Source organism: Mastacembelus armatus, chromosome 13, assembly GCF_900324485.2.
Source record: "Mastacembelus armatus chromosome 13, fMasArm1.2, whole genome shotgun sequence".
In the NCBI taxonomy this organism is placed as follows: Eukaryota; Metazoa; Chordata; class Actinopteri; order Synbranchiformes; family Mastacembelidae; genus Mastacembelus; species Mastacembelus armatus.
The window spans coordinates 16,011,924-16,032,987 of record NC_046645.1 but is presented as its reverse complement, the minus strand read 5'-3'; the positions used below and the strand labels follow the sequence as shown (position 1 = coordinate 16,032,987).

General features: G+C 41.0%; 1 protein-coding gene across 10 annotated transcripts in view; it reads right to left on the bottom strand.

Moving 5' to 3' along the window:
* msi2b (musashi RNA-binding protein 2b) overlaps positions 1 to 21,064 on the bottom strand; it is a 220,870-nt gene that overhangs the window by 160,978 nt on the left and 38,828 nt on the right. For all 10 annotated transcript variants that reach the window (XM_026316669.1, XM_026316661.1, XM_026316713.1 and 7 more), the window contains exon 6: positions 8,487 to 8,579. In XM_026316669.1, the coding sequence (XP_026172454.1) occupies positions 8,487 to 8,579 (93 nt within the window). The remainder of the gene's footprint in view (positions 1 to 8,486; positions 8,580 to 21,064) is intronic.

The window sequence follows — 21,064 nt, the reverse complement described above, 5'->3', positions numbered from 1 at the left end:
TTAATCTGATGGAAGACAAACCACAACATAAAAAATAAATCGGCCATCAATGCAGCTGATACTACACATCTGATTTTGGAGGCTCCAGATGTGCATGAGCACCATGCAAAGTTTGATTGGGATGACAAACACTGTAAGGCCCTGCTCTTATAGGAAGGCAAGCAGGGTAGCCAGTGGTTTAACCTAACATAGTACCTGGATGTAGTAATATGGACATTATTTAATTGATACATTGATACAAACAAGCATTCATACTGCACCTACGGGCGATAATAATAATTTTGACGGAGAAGGCCATTACTGACTTTATGGCATGGGCAAGGACATAGACACGCAGCCCACATCCAGGCCATTACGCACACATGCACTGCCACTGCACTGCTTAAGCAAGCACAGATACACACACACACGCACACGTGCGCGCGCACACACACGCACACACACACACAAAAGTTCACTCATAACTCACCTCTCATCCCGGCCTTTCAGTATCGTTACCTGCTCACACACATCCATCAAGGGTGCACACTTGCTGCTCTAACTGCACAAACTCCAGCCATAATCATTCCAACCTCTTGCAAACATTTTCCACTCAGCGTTCATCTCCATTCACGGGCTTTGGGTCAAAAACCAAGGAGCGTAATTTCTGCCAATATAAAGCACCGAGTGTGGCTTGCTGGGCGTGATGTCGGGGGACAAAAACCATCAGTTTACTTTAAAAATATTTTATTATGTACATGGCACAGATGTGATCATCACCTTGAAAAATATATGTTGATTAGTTTATTGAAAATTATAATTATTATTAAATGTAGAAATAATGCTGTATTAGTGGAAAAAAAATTAATTTTTCCAAATGGAATTGGTTGGGAGGGGCTTATGGGCTTTGTAAGGAGATCTCCTCCAGCAGCCAAGGATGTTTGGTTGGTGTGTGAGTTGGTCAGTCAGTTAGCTTGGTTACAGAGAAGGTAACACCTTAACAGTCAGTGAAGGGCTGTTTGTTCTTGTTCTTTTTCTTTTCTGACGTTTGTAAAAGAGCGCTGTAAATATTGTAAATATTTTTTTTTTTTCTTTTTCCTCAGTGAATTACATATCACCTTCATCACTTTTAACACTTTTTGGCACTTTTTAGGAGATGAGCACAATAAATCACTGAAAATCAACCTGCGGCTTCTGCCATCATTATTTTTTTTCCAACAAGAACCCCATCACAATAATAATGTTATTATCATTATAATAACATGCATGCATACATGTCTGGACTGGAAGCTGGGATACCCTGAGAAAACCGATGCAGACACTGGGAGAACATACAAACTGCACACAGAAAGTCACTTTCATGATATTCTGTGTTATATTTTGTCTCATATTTTTGTCACGTATATGTGTCACACACATATAACAGTGCATTGCTAAATCACTAGAATGCCCCTAGGGTGTGACGTAGGCAACCATAAAGCAGGATTTAACTGTCATGCTTGACTGTTACTTCCCCTCACATTGCTCTTCTCTTATGCCTGAGTGTGTGCAGTGTGAGTTTTCTTTTGGAGTACCACCCGCACTGGTGCCTCCACAGACAAGGAAATCCCAAACCAATCCCAAACACACTCAATCTCCACTGTGCAAGCACAGTAATTGTACTGAACAGGATGTCTACTAACTTGGAGGCCCTGTTTATCTTCTTTGGAGGTTTCTCCTGCTGTTCATTCATTCATTCGTTATCTATACCCGTTCTCGTTAACTCATTATATATTATGCATTCTTTTTAATAATAACTGCTTGGTAATGAATGGAAAATTGCAAATTTGTATTGCATTGAATTAACAAATTCAATTCTATAGAAATCTTTGGAGGAAACCTTTTTCTTCTGTTATTCATATTTATAGACTGGTGACCTGCTCAGGGTGTACTCCACCTCTCACCACATGTCAGCTGGGATTGGAGTAGCACAGCTGCTCCTGCAAGATGCAAGGGCATCTACTATAGGTATCACATAGGGATGCCTTCCTTTAGAAGGTGTGCCAGGCATGACTAAATTATAGGAGACCCCAGAACACACCAGTGGGACTGTATATTTCCTCTGATGTAGTAAGGCCCCAGTATCCTCCAGGAGGAGCTGAAGACATTGCTAAAAAGAGGGGCATAGGGATTTTCTCATTCTGCTGTGAACTGGCCTGGAAAAGCAGCAGAAAATAGATAAGTGGATCGATATAGCTGCCCAGTTTTACACCAAACTTAAGTCACTACACCAGCTACTAAACAGGAAAACTGAAAATCATCATGTTGACTAATCCATCTTTGGCTTATAAGTGTACCCTGTGGAGTTTCTGACTAACAACACAGTTCGAACGAAGGCAGGGAAAAGACTGTTAGCTCACAGTTAGTTATTTAAAAACATTAATATTTTACAAGGAAACAAATGTATTCAACATGGTTGTTAGGCCTCAAGCATACGCGTACAGTAATATGCTTTGATAAAATCACATAATGTTAACAGAATTCAAAATATAATAACTTTTAGAGGGTAGACGCTAGGGGTGGAGTGAAAAAAAAATATTTGACCTTTGAACTTTGAGGGTAGGTGTTTACTGGAGCTTTTTAACAGTGGATTTGTGTTTTTCTGAATCCAGTGCCTTTATACCCAGAGATCCTAGTTATAGTTCTTGTACATATCACAATAGTCTTCAAATTTGTGGTGTTTTTAGAGACTTTAACTAAGCAGTGACAGCAGTGTTTTTGGTCCAGGTGTTAAAATGACATGTCCATATAAGGCAGATAAAAATAAAAAAGGAGACATACTACATTATCTCAAACATCGTACTAGCTGTGTGTTTGTACTTTTACGACAGTGTGCTCAATAAAAACTGTTGAAAGAACTACATCATAGAATGAATGTTTTAGAGCTGGTACTACTTTGTTGCCCTAACATCTTCCCAATGTGACATTACAGATGTAACATCCACTTAATATTGAAATCCCCAACCTAACCATGATCAATCATTTTAAAGACCTATTAAAATTAAAATGGAAAGGGAAAGCTTTCTTTAAACAGCCCTTACACATTCTTTTGGTCATATCTCATAAAGATTTGTAATGGATGTGTTTTACGCCAGCTTTTAGTATCACAGGACTTTGATGGCAGTGGAATGCAGGAAAAGCTGCAGTATAGTTTTCTGCAAGTCATCAGAGCCTCTTGATTTACTTAGTGCACATCATGACAGATTCATTGGTAATGTGCCTGGTCTTGAAGGATTATGGCCAGCCACTACAAAGCAATATCTCAGTAATGCAGGCTCACTACTCCAGGATGAACAAACAATATTAAAAAAGGTTTGTAATTTCATACATCATCGTTATTACTTTGATATATTATTTAAACTCCAGAGATTTCCAGAGTGTGATGCACAGCTCATATTTTGTTTGCTGTCCTTTTATTTACTACATGGCAGCAAATGATAAAATTCATTAGTAACTATCACAAGAACACCACCTGAGAAGGGACTGTTTGCTTTGATTATGGGTACTTTGGTGCAGCTGATGATACTCAGCTCTGCTGTGTATCCATTACCGTCACACACCTAGTCACAGCAAAGCCTTTCACAATAATAGGTATCAGTGCTATACAAGCACTGCTAAATCTAGAAAGCTGCAGTTCAGCCTTTATTTTGTGCAGCAATTATTCTGTTGAGTAAAGCCTAAAGAATGAGAAGTTCCATTTTTCTTGCTTCCAAATGTAATGAATATAAAAAAATCCAATAAAAAAATTTAAAAGATGGAATATTTCACCAGCTCCTGTTGTTCTGCCTGTACGTCTACGTTTGTAAGTTGTTGTAGTTTCAAATAGGCATGCCATGCCCAGTGGGGAGAGAGAATGAGAGCATAGTAGATGTTTGCGCAGAGCATGCAGGATTGAAGGAACTGTCTCTTTGGTCATGTTTGCACTTCACTTTTAACAGGACCACCAGGGTTCAGTTAAGGGAGGTCATAATGCAAGTATGAACTATGTTGTACTCAAATTTGCTCTTCAAAGTGAAAAAGTGCATCACATTATTAGTACCAGCCAGAATTATTTTACCAGAACACAGCTGCAAAATCTGTGAACTGTGATTTCTATTTTTTAGACAGTCTAATTGAGTAGCAGGTTTGAATTAACCATCCAGAATCTCCAGATGGTTCACAGATGAAGCAGTTTCTGTTATATGTAACAGAAATGTGAAGAAGTGTCCCATCAGTAACAGCAGATTACATCTTGTCTCTACTGTTTCTTTCAAAAGAGCCACCCTCTTCATCAGTCATCTCAGTGCTCACTCCAGGACTTCAAAGGCAATTACAAAGAACTGCTATTAGTGGGATAGATTAACTTTCCAAAATGTGGAGTGAGGAGCCACCATTTAATCAAGCAGCAAATGACCTGATTAAAAAAAATCACAGAGCAGGTAGAGGGCAAAACATTTTCGTTCCACCCATGAGTCATGCTAATGTGCATGGAATTAAAATGGACCTTGCCCTGAAGATATGTGGTGTGAGGAAGGTCAGTTGAACACCAGACTGAATGGAACAAGGCCCATCACAAACCCCAGAAGGGCCAAAGTGTTACGCAACAAACTCAATAAGATAGATAACATAAGAAGGCTAGGGAGAATAACTTAATTCAGTCACAAATGACTAAACCAAGACACAGCAGACCTTTTCTCTCACTGCTGCTTACCTCAGGGTCCAACACCAAACCAAACTGTGCTTAGAGTGCATATTAAAATGTTAAGTGTTGCTTGACTCTGTTTCACCCTGCCTTTATTCATGCTGTTGAATGCTTCTGTTAACTTTCATGTGCTCATGTTGTAAGAGCCTTTTCAGCAGCAGTGTTGTGACTGGGCTAAAAGCTGACAAGCAGCTCCAGTAGCTGGGGGATTGTCCGTAGGCTACAGCACAAACCAGTTGAATACGTCATTTAGCCAGCACCTGAGAGGGAGACCCATCTCCCGGTACCACCATTTGCCTCCCTAAAGACTATAAAAATGGAAAAACAAACAGTTGTTGTTGCCGGTGTTTGATTCTTGTGTCGGACACGGTTGGACATTGTGCATATGATTCCTCAAGTCTCATCAATCCCTGGCCAATCAGTTTTAGTATTGGCTTGGCTCACTTGGAACCTCAGCCGAGAAGGTACTAAAAAAAATACCTGGTACCAGGTACTATCTGCTTAATAGAAAACCCAAAAAAATGAGTCGAGTCAGGAAAAGCCCCATTAGAGAACCACAACTATTTACATGGCTGCGATGAGTCTATGCAGGAGCAAAAACTGAGAAAACCTTTCCCTGGGGTATCCTGTAGGGGGGTTAATAACCATCTAAACCACTCGTTCACCATGAAAAACAAACTGATCACCCAAAAAAAACCTGTGTGAATTATGACTCTTTGTCAGGTAGCATTGTCTCTTCTTTGGAGGTCAGGATGTGAGAAGTGTGTGACAGCACAAATTTCCTGCTGTACCATTAAGACAAAGGTTTGGGTAAGCATGCACCAGGAAGTGTCCAATGGAACATATCACTAGATCTTTAGAGTTAGACAAATTCAAAGTAAATGGAAAAGGACATTAACTGTGAAAATATTTTAAAAATAGTCCCTTTATAATAGAGAAATTAATTCTCTATATGTTTGTTGGAGATCATCAATACAGAACAGATGTCAGCCACACCCTTTGTGCTACTTTAACCTAGAACTGATTAGCTCAGCATCTAGAAATTAATGAGGAAAATGAAGAAATAATTAAATGGCCCTCATTAGGATAACACAGCATATGGGGGAGGAAGCAGTGTTGTAGCTGATCTCTGACGTGGTTTTATCCTCCATCACTCACACACTAACATAAATCAGACTTAAGGGACACACACACACACACACACACACACACACACACACACACACACACACACAGGAAACAGACCAAAAGCACTGTTTCCCTACAGCTCATACTGACATGTCACTGTTACAGGTCCTGAATATCCACTGTGGGCTAGACCTCTGATCTCAAATTTCTGTGTGCCTCAATGTCACAGATGATAAAATAGGGTTGCACCCTGTCACATGGACACACATTAATTCCATGGTTCCAAAACTTTTTCAGGAGTTTCACTTAGGGTGCAGGTCAAAATAACTGGACTAAGCCTAATTAACTACAACACAGGATGAAGTAATCATCTACACTCTTACAAACACACACAACAAAAGGAACATAACTGAACAATGTGAACACAAATGATAATAGTGGTCAAATGCAGTTTCTATCCTTGGGGCATGCCAGGAAATCTCACCAATCTAACCACCCAACACTCATATGCTGTGTAGTAGAGTATTCGTGAACCTATATGTTGGCTACTAACATGTTTGCCCTATCAAAAGGAATAGGACTAAAAGAGCAGTCATGAACCAACCAGTTAAGTGTTGGAGCCTTCCAGATTCTGATTGGCTGAACACACCTGGTCCAGGCAATCAGCAGTGAGTAGGGTAGGGATAGTTGGAAAACAAGCAGGGCGGTGGCCCTCGAGGGCCAAGGTTGGCCATCCCTGAGCTCTAGGCTATTCCAAAGTTCTAAACTACAAAACAAGTACAGTACTTAAATGTTATGTATTAGTAGAGGTGAAAATTTATATAATTTTATTGATATCAATACCATTACTGATCCTCCTTATCTGTCTAATTCTTCACGACGCAATTTTAGCCAGAAGGTGTCTTAGATACAATCAAGGCCAGGGGGCTGGTTTAACTCCAGCTTTTAAAGGCAACTGCTACCATCTGACTCTTTTTCTAGTTTTGACCTACAGACATTTGTTATGAATTTTAATACTACTATCGTGTGCTTTGATTTAACAAGGATTGTATACAGGATGTTACAGACTTTGTGACAGGATTGAAATTCAAATTCATGTATATTGCAAATCTAAAACACTGGTTATTAAAGATTAACTATCTTAGCTGTACTCAACCAGCGTCTATCCTGACTCATGAAAAAGGACGTACACTGGACCTTGTGATATAGTTTGGTTTAAATCTGTCAGTGAAATTTGTCACACATGTATATCTCACCTCTTTGCTATTTTATTTAGGATTATACTGTCTGGTTCTCAAGTGAAATCAAACGCATTGGCACTGTAACGCTTTAACAGCCTCACATACGGATTCTTTCTGCTCGTGCTCAATGGTTGTAACTAAAGGTGGTGGAACAGTTTACCTTTGCCTTCAATGCCAGTTGAGCTGGATATTTTGACTTGTAATGTTTGCTGATGATGTTTTATTGTACAATATGTCTATTTTGGTTTGGGTTGGTGTATGTTATTGTTTTAGATTGTTATTTGTAGTTATTTACTTACTATACCACTATGTAGCATTTTGGTCAACTGAACTTCAATGAAGTTAAATGTGGTTTAGAAATAAACATTGACTTAACTCTTAACATTGAGTGATTGACATGGTGGGGAGCAGCATCTGGTCCACATAATAAAGCCACTAGCACTCTGAGTAATACCAGGCCCACAGGCTACTCATGTACACTCGCACACATACACATGAGTGAGTTAGATAACTGCATCATGCTGCTGGACGACCTGGGCAGTTGTGAGAGAAAACAAGAGAATAGAGGTATACAGATGGACTAAGAGGTCGTCATGGTGACCTGGCTGATCCACATACATGCACACACAACACAGCATGGGTTGTATTGATATATGAGGCAGATAATGCCCTATAAAAGATTTTTTTTTGTAATGAAAATGGTCAGTTACACAGATATCAGGCTTCCAGCATCCAAGTCAGAAAATCTCTTCTCCAGCCATAGACATATATCCACTGACAATTACACAAAAACAACATGATCTCTTTGCCCAACCATAATATGTTAAAATGGACTAAATGTACCAGAACACTTTATTAAGTATTTTTTTGGACATTTTTTTAGTCCATCATAGACAGGAAATGACAAAGGCAGAGACAGACAGAAGGGTGAGACTTGCAACAAATAACAACTCGCTGGACTCAAACCACCCTAGGTGTGTATGCACTATGTAACATATAACAATGTTCTTAGCACTTTTTATGAAGCAGTGCAGCAGTTTCTCTCTGCTTCTACTCCTTGTGTTAGGCTAAACTAAACATGTCGTGGACCTCGTTGTACAGGACAGTGCAGAAACTGATATGTCTTTTTTCATCTGACTCCAGAGGGCTGGATGACATAACACCTACAGGGACAGGCTATACGCATCTCATGACACTGGCTCCCACGTCGATTCTCTTGGCTCAATATACACAGTGTTGCTACAACATCACCAAGAAAACATGCTTAAAAGAGAAATAGCGGCAGCCTGCCACAGTGCTCACACAGCAGCACTAAAGTCATCAAACTGCTTTGAACCTTCAAATGATGCAACCTCACACACCCTCAAACACACAACCACACAGCAATCCAAAGGAGAAAACAGTCCAAATAGTCTTACCTTGCCAAACTGTTCAAAATACTGCTTCACATCTTCAATTACTGTGTTGGCTGATAATCCTCCTACAAATATTTTCTTTGTTCTTGTCACCATCTGGAGAGAGGAAAAACACAGAGGAAGAGAAAAAAGGAGGTAAGAAACATTTTAAACAGCAAAATAAGAATTATTAAGTGTCTCAACAGCTCTATCATGGTGTATCTATCGTGGTGTGTTTATAACAGATGAGCAGAATGGAGTGTCATCCCTGGTGTACAGTAAAGTTGGTTAGTCTGGAGTAGTGTATTATAACAGGAGGTATTCGATACTAATGCCCTCCACCTGGGATATGTAAAAACTATCATTCTTATCTGATCAACAGCATGAAATCACAGAGTTTTAGCATTCCTGTTGAAAAATAACACAATAATCTGCTAATTTATAATTTATATGTCAATGAAAAAATTGAAAAATTCTCCATTTTAGCCTGCATATGTGGTGTGACGACAAGAGAACAAGCAACAACATAATTTAAAGCCATAAACTATTGAAAGAAATGTAAAATGTCAGGCCACAAAGTAAATCCAGACATTAAGAGATTTGAAAGTGACTACTATTGTTCAATTATGGTGACCCACACTCGAAATTCCCCTCTGCATTTAACTCTCTGCATTTAACCCACCCGAAGTGCACACACACAGACAAAAGCAGCACTTTTCTATTTCTTGGCTTCTGCAGAGAATTACAGCTGTCATTTTTCAGCAGCTGAGAAACACCATTAGCTCATTTAGTGGTTAATACCAGCGCTGTAGCCAGACAGCATTTATCTTAATGATGAGGATAGCCACTGCCACTGCTCTGACTGCAGGTACAATAAACAGCCAAATGGAGAGTTTACAGTGAGGTAAGGGAATGAATTACAGTTTTCTGTATGGCAGCAGGCCAGTGTCTCATATTCACCATGGGACAAATATATGGCAAGCTTTTTGCAACACTGATGTAATTACTGTACCAGCACAATGACTCTCACTGCTCAGGCCTCACACACACACACACACACACACATATGCACTGTGAATATGCGCCCCACTAGTAACGAGGCCAGAGTAGGATATCTGTCCAGACTGCCATAAAAATCGAAATGTTAAAGAAGAGATGGACTGGTATGGGAGCTGTATATACAAGCCCAGAAAAAGTGGAAGAAGGTGGCAAATAGCACTTATTGTGTTTGTTGGTTTCAGAAAGTTACAAGAATTGTCAGACGCAGCTCCATCTAGGTCCCATTACCAGGTTTCAGATGCTGCTAGGTGAGCCAATAATCACTTGCTTTGACACATCCCAGTGGACATGATCATCACCTCCTTTTTTCTCCTCTACTGTATACATCCATTCTAAACTTTTTCTTTCCAATTCTTTAAATAGAATCAAGATTCATTTAAGGAATCTTGAGCAGAGCTGATGTTAAGTTTCTCTGAAGGTGGATCTCCCTGTTGGAGCACGAGTATATCAAAACCAGAATAGCTTGTCCCTATACAAGCATAAACTGAGAGGTACGTGAGAAGAAGTATTACCAAAGCTGTATATGCTATCTCCTCTCAGAACAGGTTGGAAAATTAGAAACAAGCCAACAGCCTGAGATGATATTGCTGAGGCTGCTAGAAAGATTCATGCAGAAAATGCTGACTTTCTGCCAGAAGTCAGGAGTGGCTGCCTAGCAGAACAGCAGAGCAGGAAGGTTGCTGAGCTCCTACTGCTGAGGATGCTAGTTTAAACTGTATCCCACCATGTATGGATTGCACATTTTTTAGGTAGAATACCCTTATTGTTTGTGGCATAATTTGGTTTAAATTTTTGCTCTAAAGATCTAGTTTAATGCCCGTATAAATATATATTTACATTATCTATACCCGCTTAATCTTATTTTAGGACCACAAGGATCTGCTGGAGTCTCTTCCAGCTCTCTTGAGGTGAAAGGCAGGGGTACAACCACACACACTCAGTCCTATAGGCAATTTAGAATCGCCAAGTAACTGTGGTCCCCGTGGTAATTGTCACCCTCAGAGCTGTGACCCCCAAACTGGGAGAATGACTCCAACAGATCCCAGGAACAACATCAGAGCTCTCAGAAGTGTGCAGTGCTAGGAACACCTAAGATACTGTGAAGACATGCACACCACCAGGGGTGAGAAGGGAATTTATATATCTATATCGATCTAAAAATACTTTTTTGCAGATTTGGACAGTTGAGTCCATATGTATGCAAACATAAGCTCAGTGCAATAAAAAAAAAAACTAACTAAAATGCTTAGGCTTTAAGAAAGCCCAAACAAGCATTAACTCATTCATTCTACCACTTGACAGATATGTTGCTTGGAGAACACAGAAATACTTACAATTAAATACATTGGTTGGTTCATCTTTTTGCAATCTTGAAAAGTTAAATTCTTAGAGTAGGTCAGTGAATATAAAAGGTTTTCCCAAAAGGTAGGTGACAAATCGGGCAGAGCACAGAGCATCAGGCTGTGATGAAGAGAAGGTGTTTTGATTTCTGCTGAGACGAGAAACTCTGGAGAGATTAGGTGAGAGAGGAGAGGAGGTGGGGGAGGAGTTAGTCTTCCTCTGCTGATGCTACTGTTTTGGCCTCTGTCAACTTACGTTATGGCTGAACTCCATCATTCTTCCAGCTGCAACTCCATTCCAGCATCTGTGCTAACACCTTCACCTGTTTCTCTGAGAATGTCAGCTGTCACGGCTGTCCATGAAAGATGCTCCCCCACCCACATATCCACTCACAAACACAGGCACACACACACACACCTCAAATGTTAGCTGCTCAGGCTGTGAGGTGCTGATAAAAGGCCGACTACAATGGGGGGGAACAGGTGAGCCATTTCCACAGAGCATCAGGCAGCAGAAGAAAAGGTGGGCTGTCATTGAGCACAGAGACGGGCTGAGCACAGGCACCTCCAGACAACGTTATGGTTATCTGTCCCTTAGTGATAATGCACAGGTCTCCTGAGATGTGCCACATGTATGGCATACAGCTGAGCCAAAATCACATAAAGGCAGCCTCTTAGCGTGGAGAGCAGAGAAGGACAGTCTGAAGATGGAATACTAATGAATGAAGAGAATACAACCACCAGGGATGAAATGTTAACTGACATTTCCATTAACACAAGAAGAGAAAAGCTCAGGAGAGAAAAGACCTTGCTTTTATTTTTTTCCACATCTCACCTGCAGCAGGAAAAGCTGCAGGGAGCTCTGGACTAAAAATGCTGACGGCTGGTTGTGATTCCCTCGGGAAACACTTTGACACCTTTTTTCTGTAGATCATTGTTTATCTGGATGCTGCAGGATTCAAAATCCTCTTGCACAACAAGCTAGAGAGAAAATGTAGTCATTCTATGGGTTACACTGGAATGTGGAATGTGAGCTCAAATATGCCCAGGATGCAATTAAAGGGCTTGGGGTGGTTTACATCATTAACGTTAGAGCATCACAGCTCCAATATCAGATCTGAAGAAGAGCTTTAGAATAACCACCACCACTTTCTCTACATATATTTTATCTCCAAAACATCTGTGAGTTACAGTAGTTGACTGGTGCTACACCTTGTACAATCAGCTGTGGTGTTTGAGGCTTGACCATTTTTTTGTAGATTTTGATTTTATGACTCTCAAAATGGCAGAAAGTAAACCAGTTTCTTTCAGCTTCAGAAGATTGAAGGAAAATCACTTTCCAGATAAAAAAAAAAAAGATGACAACGTTTCTTTGGTCACATGCCTCCAAAAGACTAAAGCAAATGACTATGCCTTAGACTGAAGGACATTTATCTGCTACTTCAAAATTGATCAATAGTTACACTATTAGGCAGTTCGTCCAAACTAATATTCTGTCAGTCTGGATTCATAGCGCAGAGACAGTTCTTTAGTCCAGCCTTTTATAAAACCCTGTTTCTTAAACTATAGTTTCTCTTTTTGACCACCTTGTCTGGTCCCTCTGGTCCATTACTGCACTACAGTCAATGTATTTACATGGTGGCAGCACAACATAAAAGTTTAGAAAAGTTGCTATTACTGGCACTATTTAAACTGAGTAACAGACACACAATAGAAACTAGCTAGCCTAACAACATCATGTTCATCACATATGTTACATATTACATACTGTATATTGTGTTCCTTTTTCTGATGTTAGGGTCTGTGAGGATAGACGGTGTTGTATAAAGAATGTCCCACTAATTTGTGATACACTATTCAAATATAGCACAAGCTGACTTAAGAACCCATAATACAACAGTATGACACTTTGAGACAGAGGCCCACACTATCTCAATTTATAGGAAACATACACTGTTTAATGACAACATTGTATCCTGCTCTAATTGTGTAGCTCCCCATCATGCCATCAAAACACTGGGCACTCTACCAGACTTGCAAAGATGTTGCTGTTTAGAGAGATTGGGACCTAAAAGAACAGACATTGATTGAAAGATTTAACGGTGGGAGATTAAGGAACTAGTGTGTCTTGAGCAGGAGGCTGAACTTTTCCAGGGTGAGCAGGTTTGGGTAGCTGGCCATGCTGAAGCAGCGGGAAGGCTGTGAGCAGGAGAATCTGTGTTGGCTAGGTGGGAAGTCAGCATGCACAAGGGATTGGGACAGAGACAGGATCAAGGCCCAGGTTCCATTGGTCAGGTTTCAGCTTGGCTGGGTAGGGTAGAGAAAAAGAGAGTAGACACAAATCCAGTTTTCTAGACTAGAGGATTTATGCAAGTGTCAAATATTAACAGGCAGACAAGCCGGTCCAAGACCCAATGACCAGACAGGCAATCAAAACCAGGAAAACAGGCAGAGTTATTGACTAGGATCAGGCAGGCGGCTTGGTCAAAGACAGGTCATCAGGTCATCCAGAGAACACTGTTGTGAGAGACAGCCTGGTACAGAAGGGATTTTGTATCAAGAATGATAAAGCTAACAACACCCAGTCAAGGAAATAATAACAGGGTGAATCTGGAGCCAATAAAGGATGAACCAAGAAAATGATAGTGCTAGAAAATAAAAGTGCGAGAAAGGAAATGGATAAGGATCAAGGCAGAAGTTGGCCTTCAATAGCTGACATCAGGATGTTAGCTACAGATCCTGTAAATGCAGGAAGTGAGATCCTCCCCGTGAGTTTTCCCTGTGCTTGCGTGGGTTTACTCCGGGTACTCCGGTTTCCTCCCACAGTCCAAAAACATGTATGTCAAGTTGATTGGTGACTCTAAATTGCCCATAGGAGTGAGTGTGAGTGTGTGTGGTTGTTTGTCTTTGTGTGCCTATATGTGGCCCTGTGATGGACTGATGACCTGTCCAGGGTGTACCCCTGCCTTCCACCTGAAAGACAGCTGGGACACCTGAACGACAACTGTTTGTCCATGTGATGTAAAAAAAAAAGAAAAAAAGAAATGTGTTTCAGCATACCATGTCACCTTCTTTCAGTGCTCATATAGGAGTCCAGTTGTAGGTGCAGAGGTGACAGAGGTCAGCATGGCCACTCTGACCAGTTTAGCGCTATTGTGTGTTTTGACACCTGTCTATCATAGCCAGTATTAACCTTTTCAGCAGTTTGTGTTATATTAACTCTTTTGTAGGTTCGAAGCAGATGGACTACCCCTTACTCCCCAGTCATCTGGCCATCTTGTCAAAGCTGCCTAGATCCTGCCTAGATATATTTCTATTTTTCCTGCTTCCAAGAGACACATTAACTTGTTCACTTGCAGCTTTATACAGTATATCCTATCACTGTAACAAGGTAATCAATGGTATTCACTTCTCCTACCAGTGGTTTTAATGTTGGGGATGATCAGTTTTATTGGCACTTATTTTTTAAAATATACATCTAGAAAAAACAATATTGCTGCATGAGATGATAACAGTGTAAATATTGGAGCAACAAAAATGCTAAAGAGAATGGAGCTCCACTGGCTTTTCCCAAATTATTCAAACAATCCTCATGTTACTTTTAAAGTACATTTTTAATTTTATTACACTGCAATGCACTACTATAGTTCACTCTCCTTTGTTAGAAGTTTTCTTGCGAGCTGTCACAAACAGAAGATGTGACTGGCATGAGCAGCAGCCTAGGGAGAGACAGGATTTATACTAAGTAAAAGGAGTGACAACTCTTTTTCATATCCTTCTTCATGCAAGCGGTGAGGGAGATCTAATTAAGATTGTTCATTAGATGAGCCTCCCCAGTACACTGATCTTTATCAATGTGCCTCATCCAACAGCAAAACAACCTAAACGCTCCCAGAGGGCAGGGCTGAATCTCTCCACTCTAACTAAATTATTCTGAGCTCTGATGTTCAGAAATGTAACTGTTTTTCCATATTGGTGATATTCAACCATCACTTATTATTCTAGATTATCCTGTCAGCAAGGGGCTACACAACACAGGGGCAAACTTTTGGAATCACACATGCCTAGGAATGCCCACAATCATCAAAACAAGAAATTGTTTTGTATATCAATTTTATATACTATATCAACATGCTCTAAAGGTACATAATTACAGAGGGTATAGAAATTCATGACAAAATTCAAGACAAGTGGATCAATCTTGAAAATTCAAGAAATACAGCAAAGTCACTAACAACTTTTCTCCATAAATAATCAAATTCATCAAAATACAATTTAAATACAGGTTTCTGTATACTAGTATTGTTTTGACAATGGTTCTGCAGTGATTATATTAGTGAGGATACCATGAGCATTAAATTAAATACATCTTATTTGTCCCTGTCCACATGACAAAGAGTACATGGGAAGAACCCAGTGATGGTGGTGGTATAAGAACCCAGTGGTATAAGAAATATACTCTATGGGCTCTATTTTCCTGCAGGGACAATATTGGCATTAGTCCAAATTCAGGCTTTTTCCAATTTTCCTGGGGTGCAAGTCTATTTTTTGGTCTAAGACTGTCTTGTAATTTTCCTGCCACCAAACAAGCTTGTTTGTGCCAGCATGGGAGAAGAGGTGTGGCTTAGACTGTGTGTTGTGCACATTAGGTGGAATTCAGTGCAGTGCAATTTCAGTGCAATTTGGGTGCTGATTTTGGACCAAAACAGCATTTGCACTAAAACCCTTTAATCGAAGATGCAGTGCAACTTTCCTAACAGAAGTGCATGCATGGGTACATGTATTACCAATATATTTCACAAAAGATACCAACTTGAAATATAGTAAACTTCCCTTACTGAATGTTTCAATAATTTTCTCAAAAATTTAATATTACAATTTAGAAATGTATATTAAATAAATAAAATAGTATGTATAACTGATTTCATTGGCCATTACAGAAGCCTGCCCCAATTCCAGCTGTTGATGCATTCCTCCTATCAATATTGTATTCTGCCTCTCTTTCACCTTGTGTCTGGTTTTGCCAAGAATAGGCCAATGCTAGTATTATTCAAAGTCTTAGGCAAATCATTCTAAGTATGGGAAGATTTACACCATTTTCATAAATTTCAAGCAACTTGCTGCTACTGTAATGCTAAAAAAGCTGAAGAAAATGTAGCACTGTCCAGTGTTTCTTGTACATGTCAGTAGGAGCAGAGGATGAAAGAAGATCATCGGTAATCTGGGTAGAAGACATTACAGGACACTTGTGCTGATTTCTTTTCTGCGGATTCAGTCACAGCCCGCCAAAGAGGAAGTGGGTCATTGAGCAGGTTGGACTTACTGTACTGATTACACCACACACACGTGGCCACAAACACACAATCATCTTCTCTCAGTCTCTCAGGAGGGAAAATATGGAAAAATTGTAAGAGAGAGTCACCAGATTATAAAATAACAATGGTGGCAAAAAAGGCAACCGAGGGAAACAACATTATAATTCCTAGTAGAACACCCCACATTTTGTTGTAAGCAACACAATAAAGCTCAATGAAAGAACAAGACAAGACAACCAATCACATGGCAATGTAGCGCCACAAAGAGTTCAAATATCTTAAATAGAAAATCTAACACTAGAAAACAAATGAATAAATAAAATAAATTTTAAAAAAAGGGCTTGGCACTAAATTTGAGTTGATCACTGACAAATTTTAGCTGTTGTGATATACTGCATATTTTATTGTAGCTTCTATATGACCCCCAACATGGAAACAAAAAGTTTCCATGTTCCATTTTTTTCGATGTGTAGACCACCACTTACTGATCTCTGGTGCAGAGTATGGATTCATTCACTTTATAATAACATCAAACTTGGAATGGAGCTCTTTTTTGGAAAACCTATACACAACATGACTTCCCAACATGGCAAACATCCAACCATGCTTGTTCAAAAGACCTGCATAAGGTAGACAGATAGAGTGTTTAATGGATCCCATAGGGAAATTGGATTGTTGCAGCCGTCATTTCACAAATTCACAAAAACCAGGACCCAGCTCCAGTTTGTTTGCAAGGGCAGTTAATTCCCTTATTTAAATGTGTTTGGGAAATGGTTGCTGAGTGCTAACTCTGACTGACAGCAGCTGACTCTATGACTGAGAGCTGCAGATTAGTTCCATTTGCCAGGACTGCATGAATATAAGACCCACCATCTAAAACACCCACAAACACACATAAATGTAACTGGGTAAGACTAGAATTATACTGGTCTAAGTGTAGCTAATATGCAGTATACAACCAACAAACATACAAGAGAAAATGCCTGTGTAATGTTTAGTGCTTCACTGACAGAATGCAGTGCTCTTTAAACACAGACTGTACGGAGCATAAGGTGTAGTGCGAGGTGTGATAAACTGAGCTAATACTGTTTCACTGGGCTTTATGCACAACCATGCCTGCTCAACCGCTGACTGTACCCTAATGAAGATCGATAAGAGGCACATATTTTGGCAGCCTTGAGACTATAGAGGAGGATACACCTCATCTGCAGCTTTCACCCCAGGGAAATTGAGCTCAGGTCCTGCTTCAAGTCAACCAACAAAATATTTTAATATTAATAAAAGAGGTTTGAGAAAAAAATATAAAGGAAAAATTACGAAGCTGATCCTCAAAGTCATTCTAAAAAATTAATATGCTAATTAACCGTCAGCTTCAAGGGAAATCTTGGAAACTTTTGCAAGGAAGTTATAAGCACTTAACAAATTACTTACACTATTATGCTTGAAGCTATATACATTTTTAAAGTGACTATTTTCTCATTCTGGCTGCGTTTCCTGCTGTGTTACAGACTTAGCTGATTGTGAAGTCTCTTTCCCCAAGTTGCCAATTTAGGAATATGAGAAAGCAAGATCTGGGCTTGAAGCATCCTTTCATGAGATATTGAATTCTGGGAGCAGTGAGGGATTTATCAGTGTTCCTCATCAGGCTGGATCGTCAGCAGCTTAAAAGCTGCTCAGTAAAGTTTTATATCTGTAGATGTAAAGAAAAAGTACTCTTCCCCACACTCAGCCATTAAGAACACATTTTAAATGAAACTTGACCAGGAAGCTTATTCCTTAAGAAATATAAAGCAACTTTCAATGGCACTTACCTCAGAGTGAAGGGCATGCACTATTCTTCTTTATTCAACTACAAACACACCAATTTTAACATGGAAGTTCATCCTTCACCTTTCAGAACACTACGTCACAAAACAATCAAACTTCTGCTGACTAACTTTGACTAAACTGTGGAATTCCAGTCTCTATGTTTGTCAGAGCCTTCCACAATACCCCAACCATTACAAGTGTGACAGTGGGATTATGAGTAGCCATCTTTAGTACCACAGTTTACATCAAGCAGGACACAAGGACAAGGGTTGGGCACCCCTGGTCTAGACACTTTGTACATTGAGTAACCCACTTGATGGCTGTTTTTGCCTTTGCTCCTGACAAACAGCCGTGCCGGGTCAACTGTTTCAATCATCAATGATATTGTTGACCTGGCAACAGTACTGTCACTTTAGACATGATTTTTTTTTTTCAAGACGACCAGGTGTAAGCAATGAGAGGAAAATTAACTAAGAGCACTTTTGAAATGGTGATCACTAAGCTGCTGTAGTCTGAAGTATGATGGAAAGCTAAATGTGTGGCTGCGGTTTCTATAAGTACAAGAACAAATAGATGAGCTGAAGAATAATTTTTTTCTTTTCAGTTCTAACTGTGCATCAACAATTCTTGATTGAACAGAAATGGTAGGTGTATGATTCCCGATGCCCCAATTTTTATCTACTGTCCTCCATCCACATCCTACTTCTCTTTACTCCACAACTCCTTTTCTTCCTGCTCTTCCTCTCTTTCTTTTTTGGTGTTGTTCTCCTCATCTGTCTTTCTACAGGTCAGTGAGAAGCAAAATTCCAAACACTTTATTCTGCTGCTTGAGAATGATGAAGAAGAAATAAGCAACAGTTTTTACATGAGAAAAACCCTGTCAAAACCTTAAAATAAACAACAAATGGGGATGGCATACAGGAATTATAAAGTCACTTTCCCATCTCTACCACAACATTACTCCAGATCGGACTGATCAATTGTTTCTCTAACTAGAGCAACAGCACTGACCCATTAAGAGAGTTATTGAACCCAAACAATCATTACCAACTTCCCATTTGTTTTGTTCAATATTCTCAGATTTTCCTTCCATATTTTCACACTTTTACTTCAGCTAATTTCTCTTCAGAGCAACGAAGGTCCATCTGAACTAGGTGCTGCACACCATAAACAAAACAAAACAAGAAAAACTGACAGCAAACATTTCAAGTGGTTTTTTTTTTCAAATATTCATAAAGCATCAACAAAAATGCACGAAATTCAACAAATATGAACAAATTTAGACTGATCATTAGGGACTAGAATAAATACTCTGCTACTCATTGAAATTGCTCAGTATAGACTGACACATAAATAAATAAAGTGATGAATGGCAAAGAAAGGCAAGTAAGTGGCAAAGAAAAGCATTTGGAAGAGACAAAGCCAAGAGAGTCTGTCAGAGACGGCAAAGATAATGAAAAAGTGAAGAGCACTCACGCAGCTGCAGAGCCCGGAGGCTTACCAGCTGCCACACTCCCATTGGCATGTACAGGTCAACGGGCTGGGGCGACAGAAAAGGGCAGAGAACACACACACACAACCACAAAGGCAGAGCCCAAGAGAGCAACAAGGCTGATTGTTGCAAACTGCAAAAAGCAAAGATGGAATCCTGTGGTCTGGACTCCCTCCGGCCACTGGCTGAGCCTAGAAATTCTGTCCTTAAAATGATGAACAGAACCAGTGACAAAGGGTAGTCCTGCCGGAGTCCAACATGGACTCAGAACAGGTCTGACTTACAGTCGGCAATGCGAACCAAGCTCCTGCTCCAGTCGTACAGAGACCGGATAGCCCCTCTCCAAATCCACAAAGTACATGTCGATTGGTTGGGCAAACTCCCATGAACTGTCATGGGAGCGGAAACTAAAAGTAGGGTTCCAGAGCACAGGCTATGTGTGGAGGTTAGCCCAACTATCTCCCGCTTCCGGATCCTCAGTGTGCCTACAACACAGTCCCCGCTGAGGTTCCTCTCCAGCCTTCTAAACCTCAGTGTGCCAACGACGGCATCCCCGCCTAGGTTTCTTCCCAGCTGCATCAGCCTTGGTGTGTCCCGACGACAGCATCTCCGCCAAGGCTACTCCTCAGCATCTCTGGTCCCAGTGGTCCAAAACGGATGTCCCGGGCGAGCCTCAGCCTCCCGAGCCACTGCCAAATGAGCACTTGCCATCCTGGTCCAACAAGCCAAAATCCCCGCTGTCGCCTTGGCCAGAGTCTCCAGTGCCTCAGCCAGAATCACCGGACCCATCACCAGGATCGTTTGCCTTGCAGTCTTGACGACGGCGTCACCATCGCCCCAAGAGAAAGACTTTCGAACCTCAGCGTGCCAACGACAGCGTCCCCGCTAAGGTTCCAGTACTGCTTCCAGAGCCTCAGTGCGCTGACGACAGTGCCCCCGCTGAGATTCCATCCAGGAGTCCAGAACCTCAGTGCGCCAACATCCACGTCCCTGCTGTAGTTCCAGTCCTTCCTTCAGAGCTTCAGTGTGCCGACGACAGCGTTCCCGCTGAGGCTCCAGTCCTGCTTCCCGAGCTTCAGTGCACCGACAACAGCGCCCCCGCTGAGGCTCTAGTCCTGCTTCCAAGCTTCAGTGCGTCGATGACAGCGTCCCTGCTGAGGTTCCCTTCCAGTATCCGGCCAGCCCTTCATCTGAGTTTCCGGCTGGCCTTTCACCTGAGCCTCCGGCTAGTCCCTCGTCTGATTCTCTGGCTAGCTCTTCACCTCAGTCTCCGGCCCATCCCTTGTCTGATCCTCCGGCTAGCCCTTCACCTCCGTCCACGGCCAGTCCTTCTCCTGAGTTTCCAGCCAGACCTTCACCTGGTTCTTCAGCCAGTTCCTTGCCTCAGCCTCCGACCAGCCATTCACCTAAGCGCCCAGCCAGCCCTTCACCCGAGTCCCCGGCCAACCTTTCACCTCAGTGTGCGGCTGTTCTCTCACTTGAGTCTCTGGCTAGCCCACTGGAGTCCAGGAAAAAACCACCAAGTCTCTGCTCAGCGCCCTTCAGCCAGAGGTCAGCGTTCCTCAGACAGAGGCCAGCTCTCTCCAG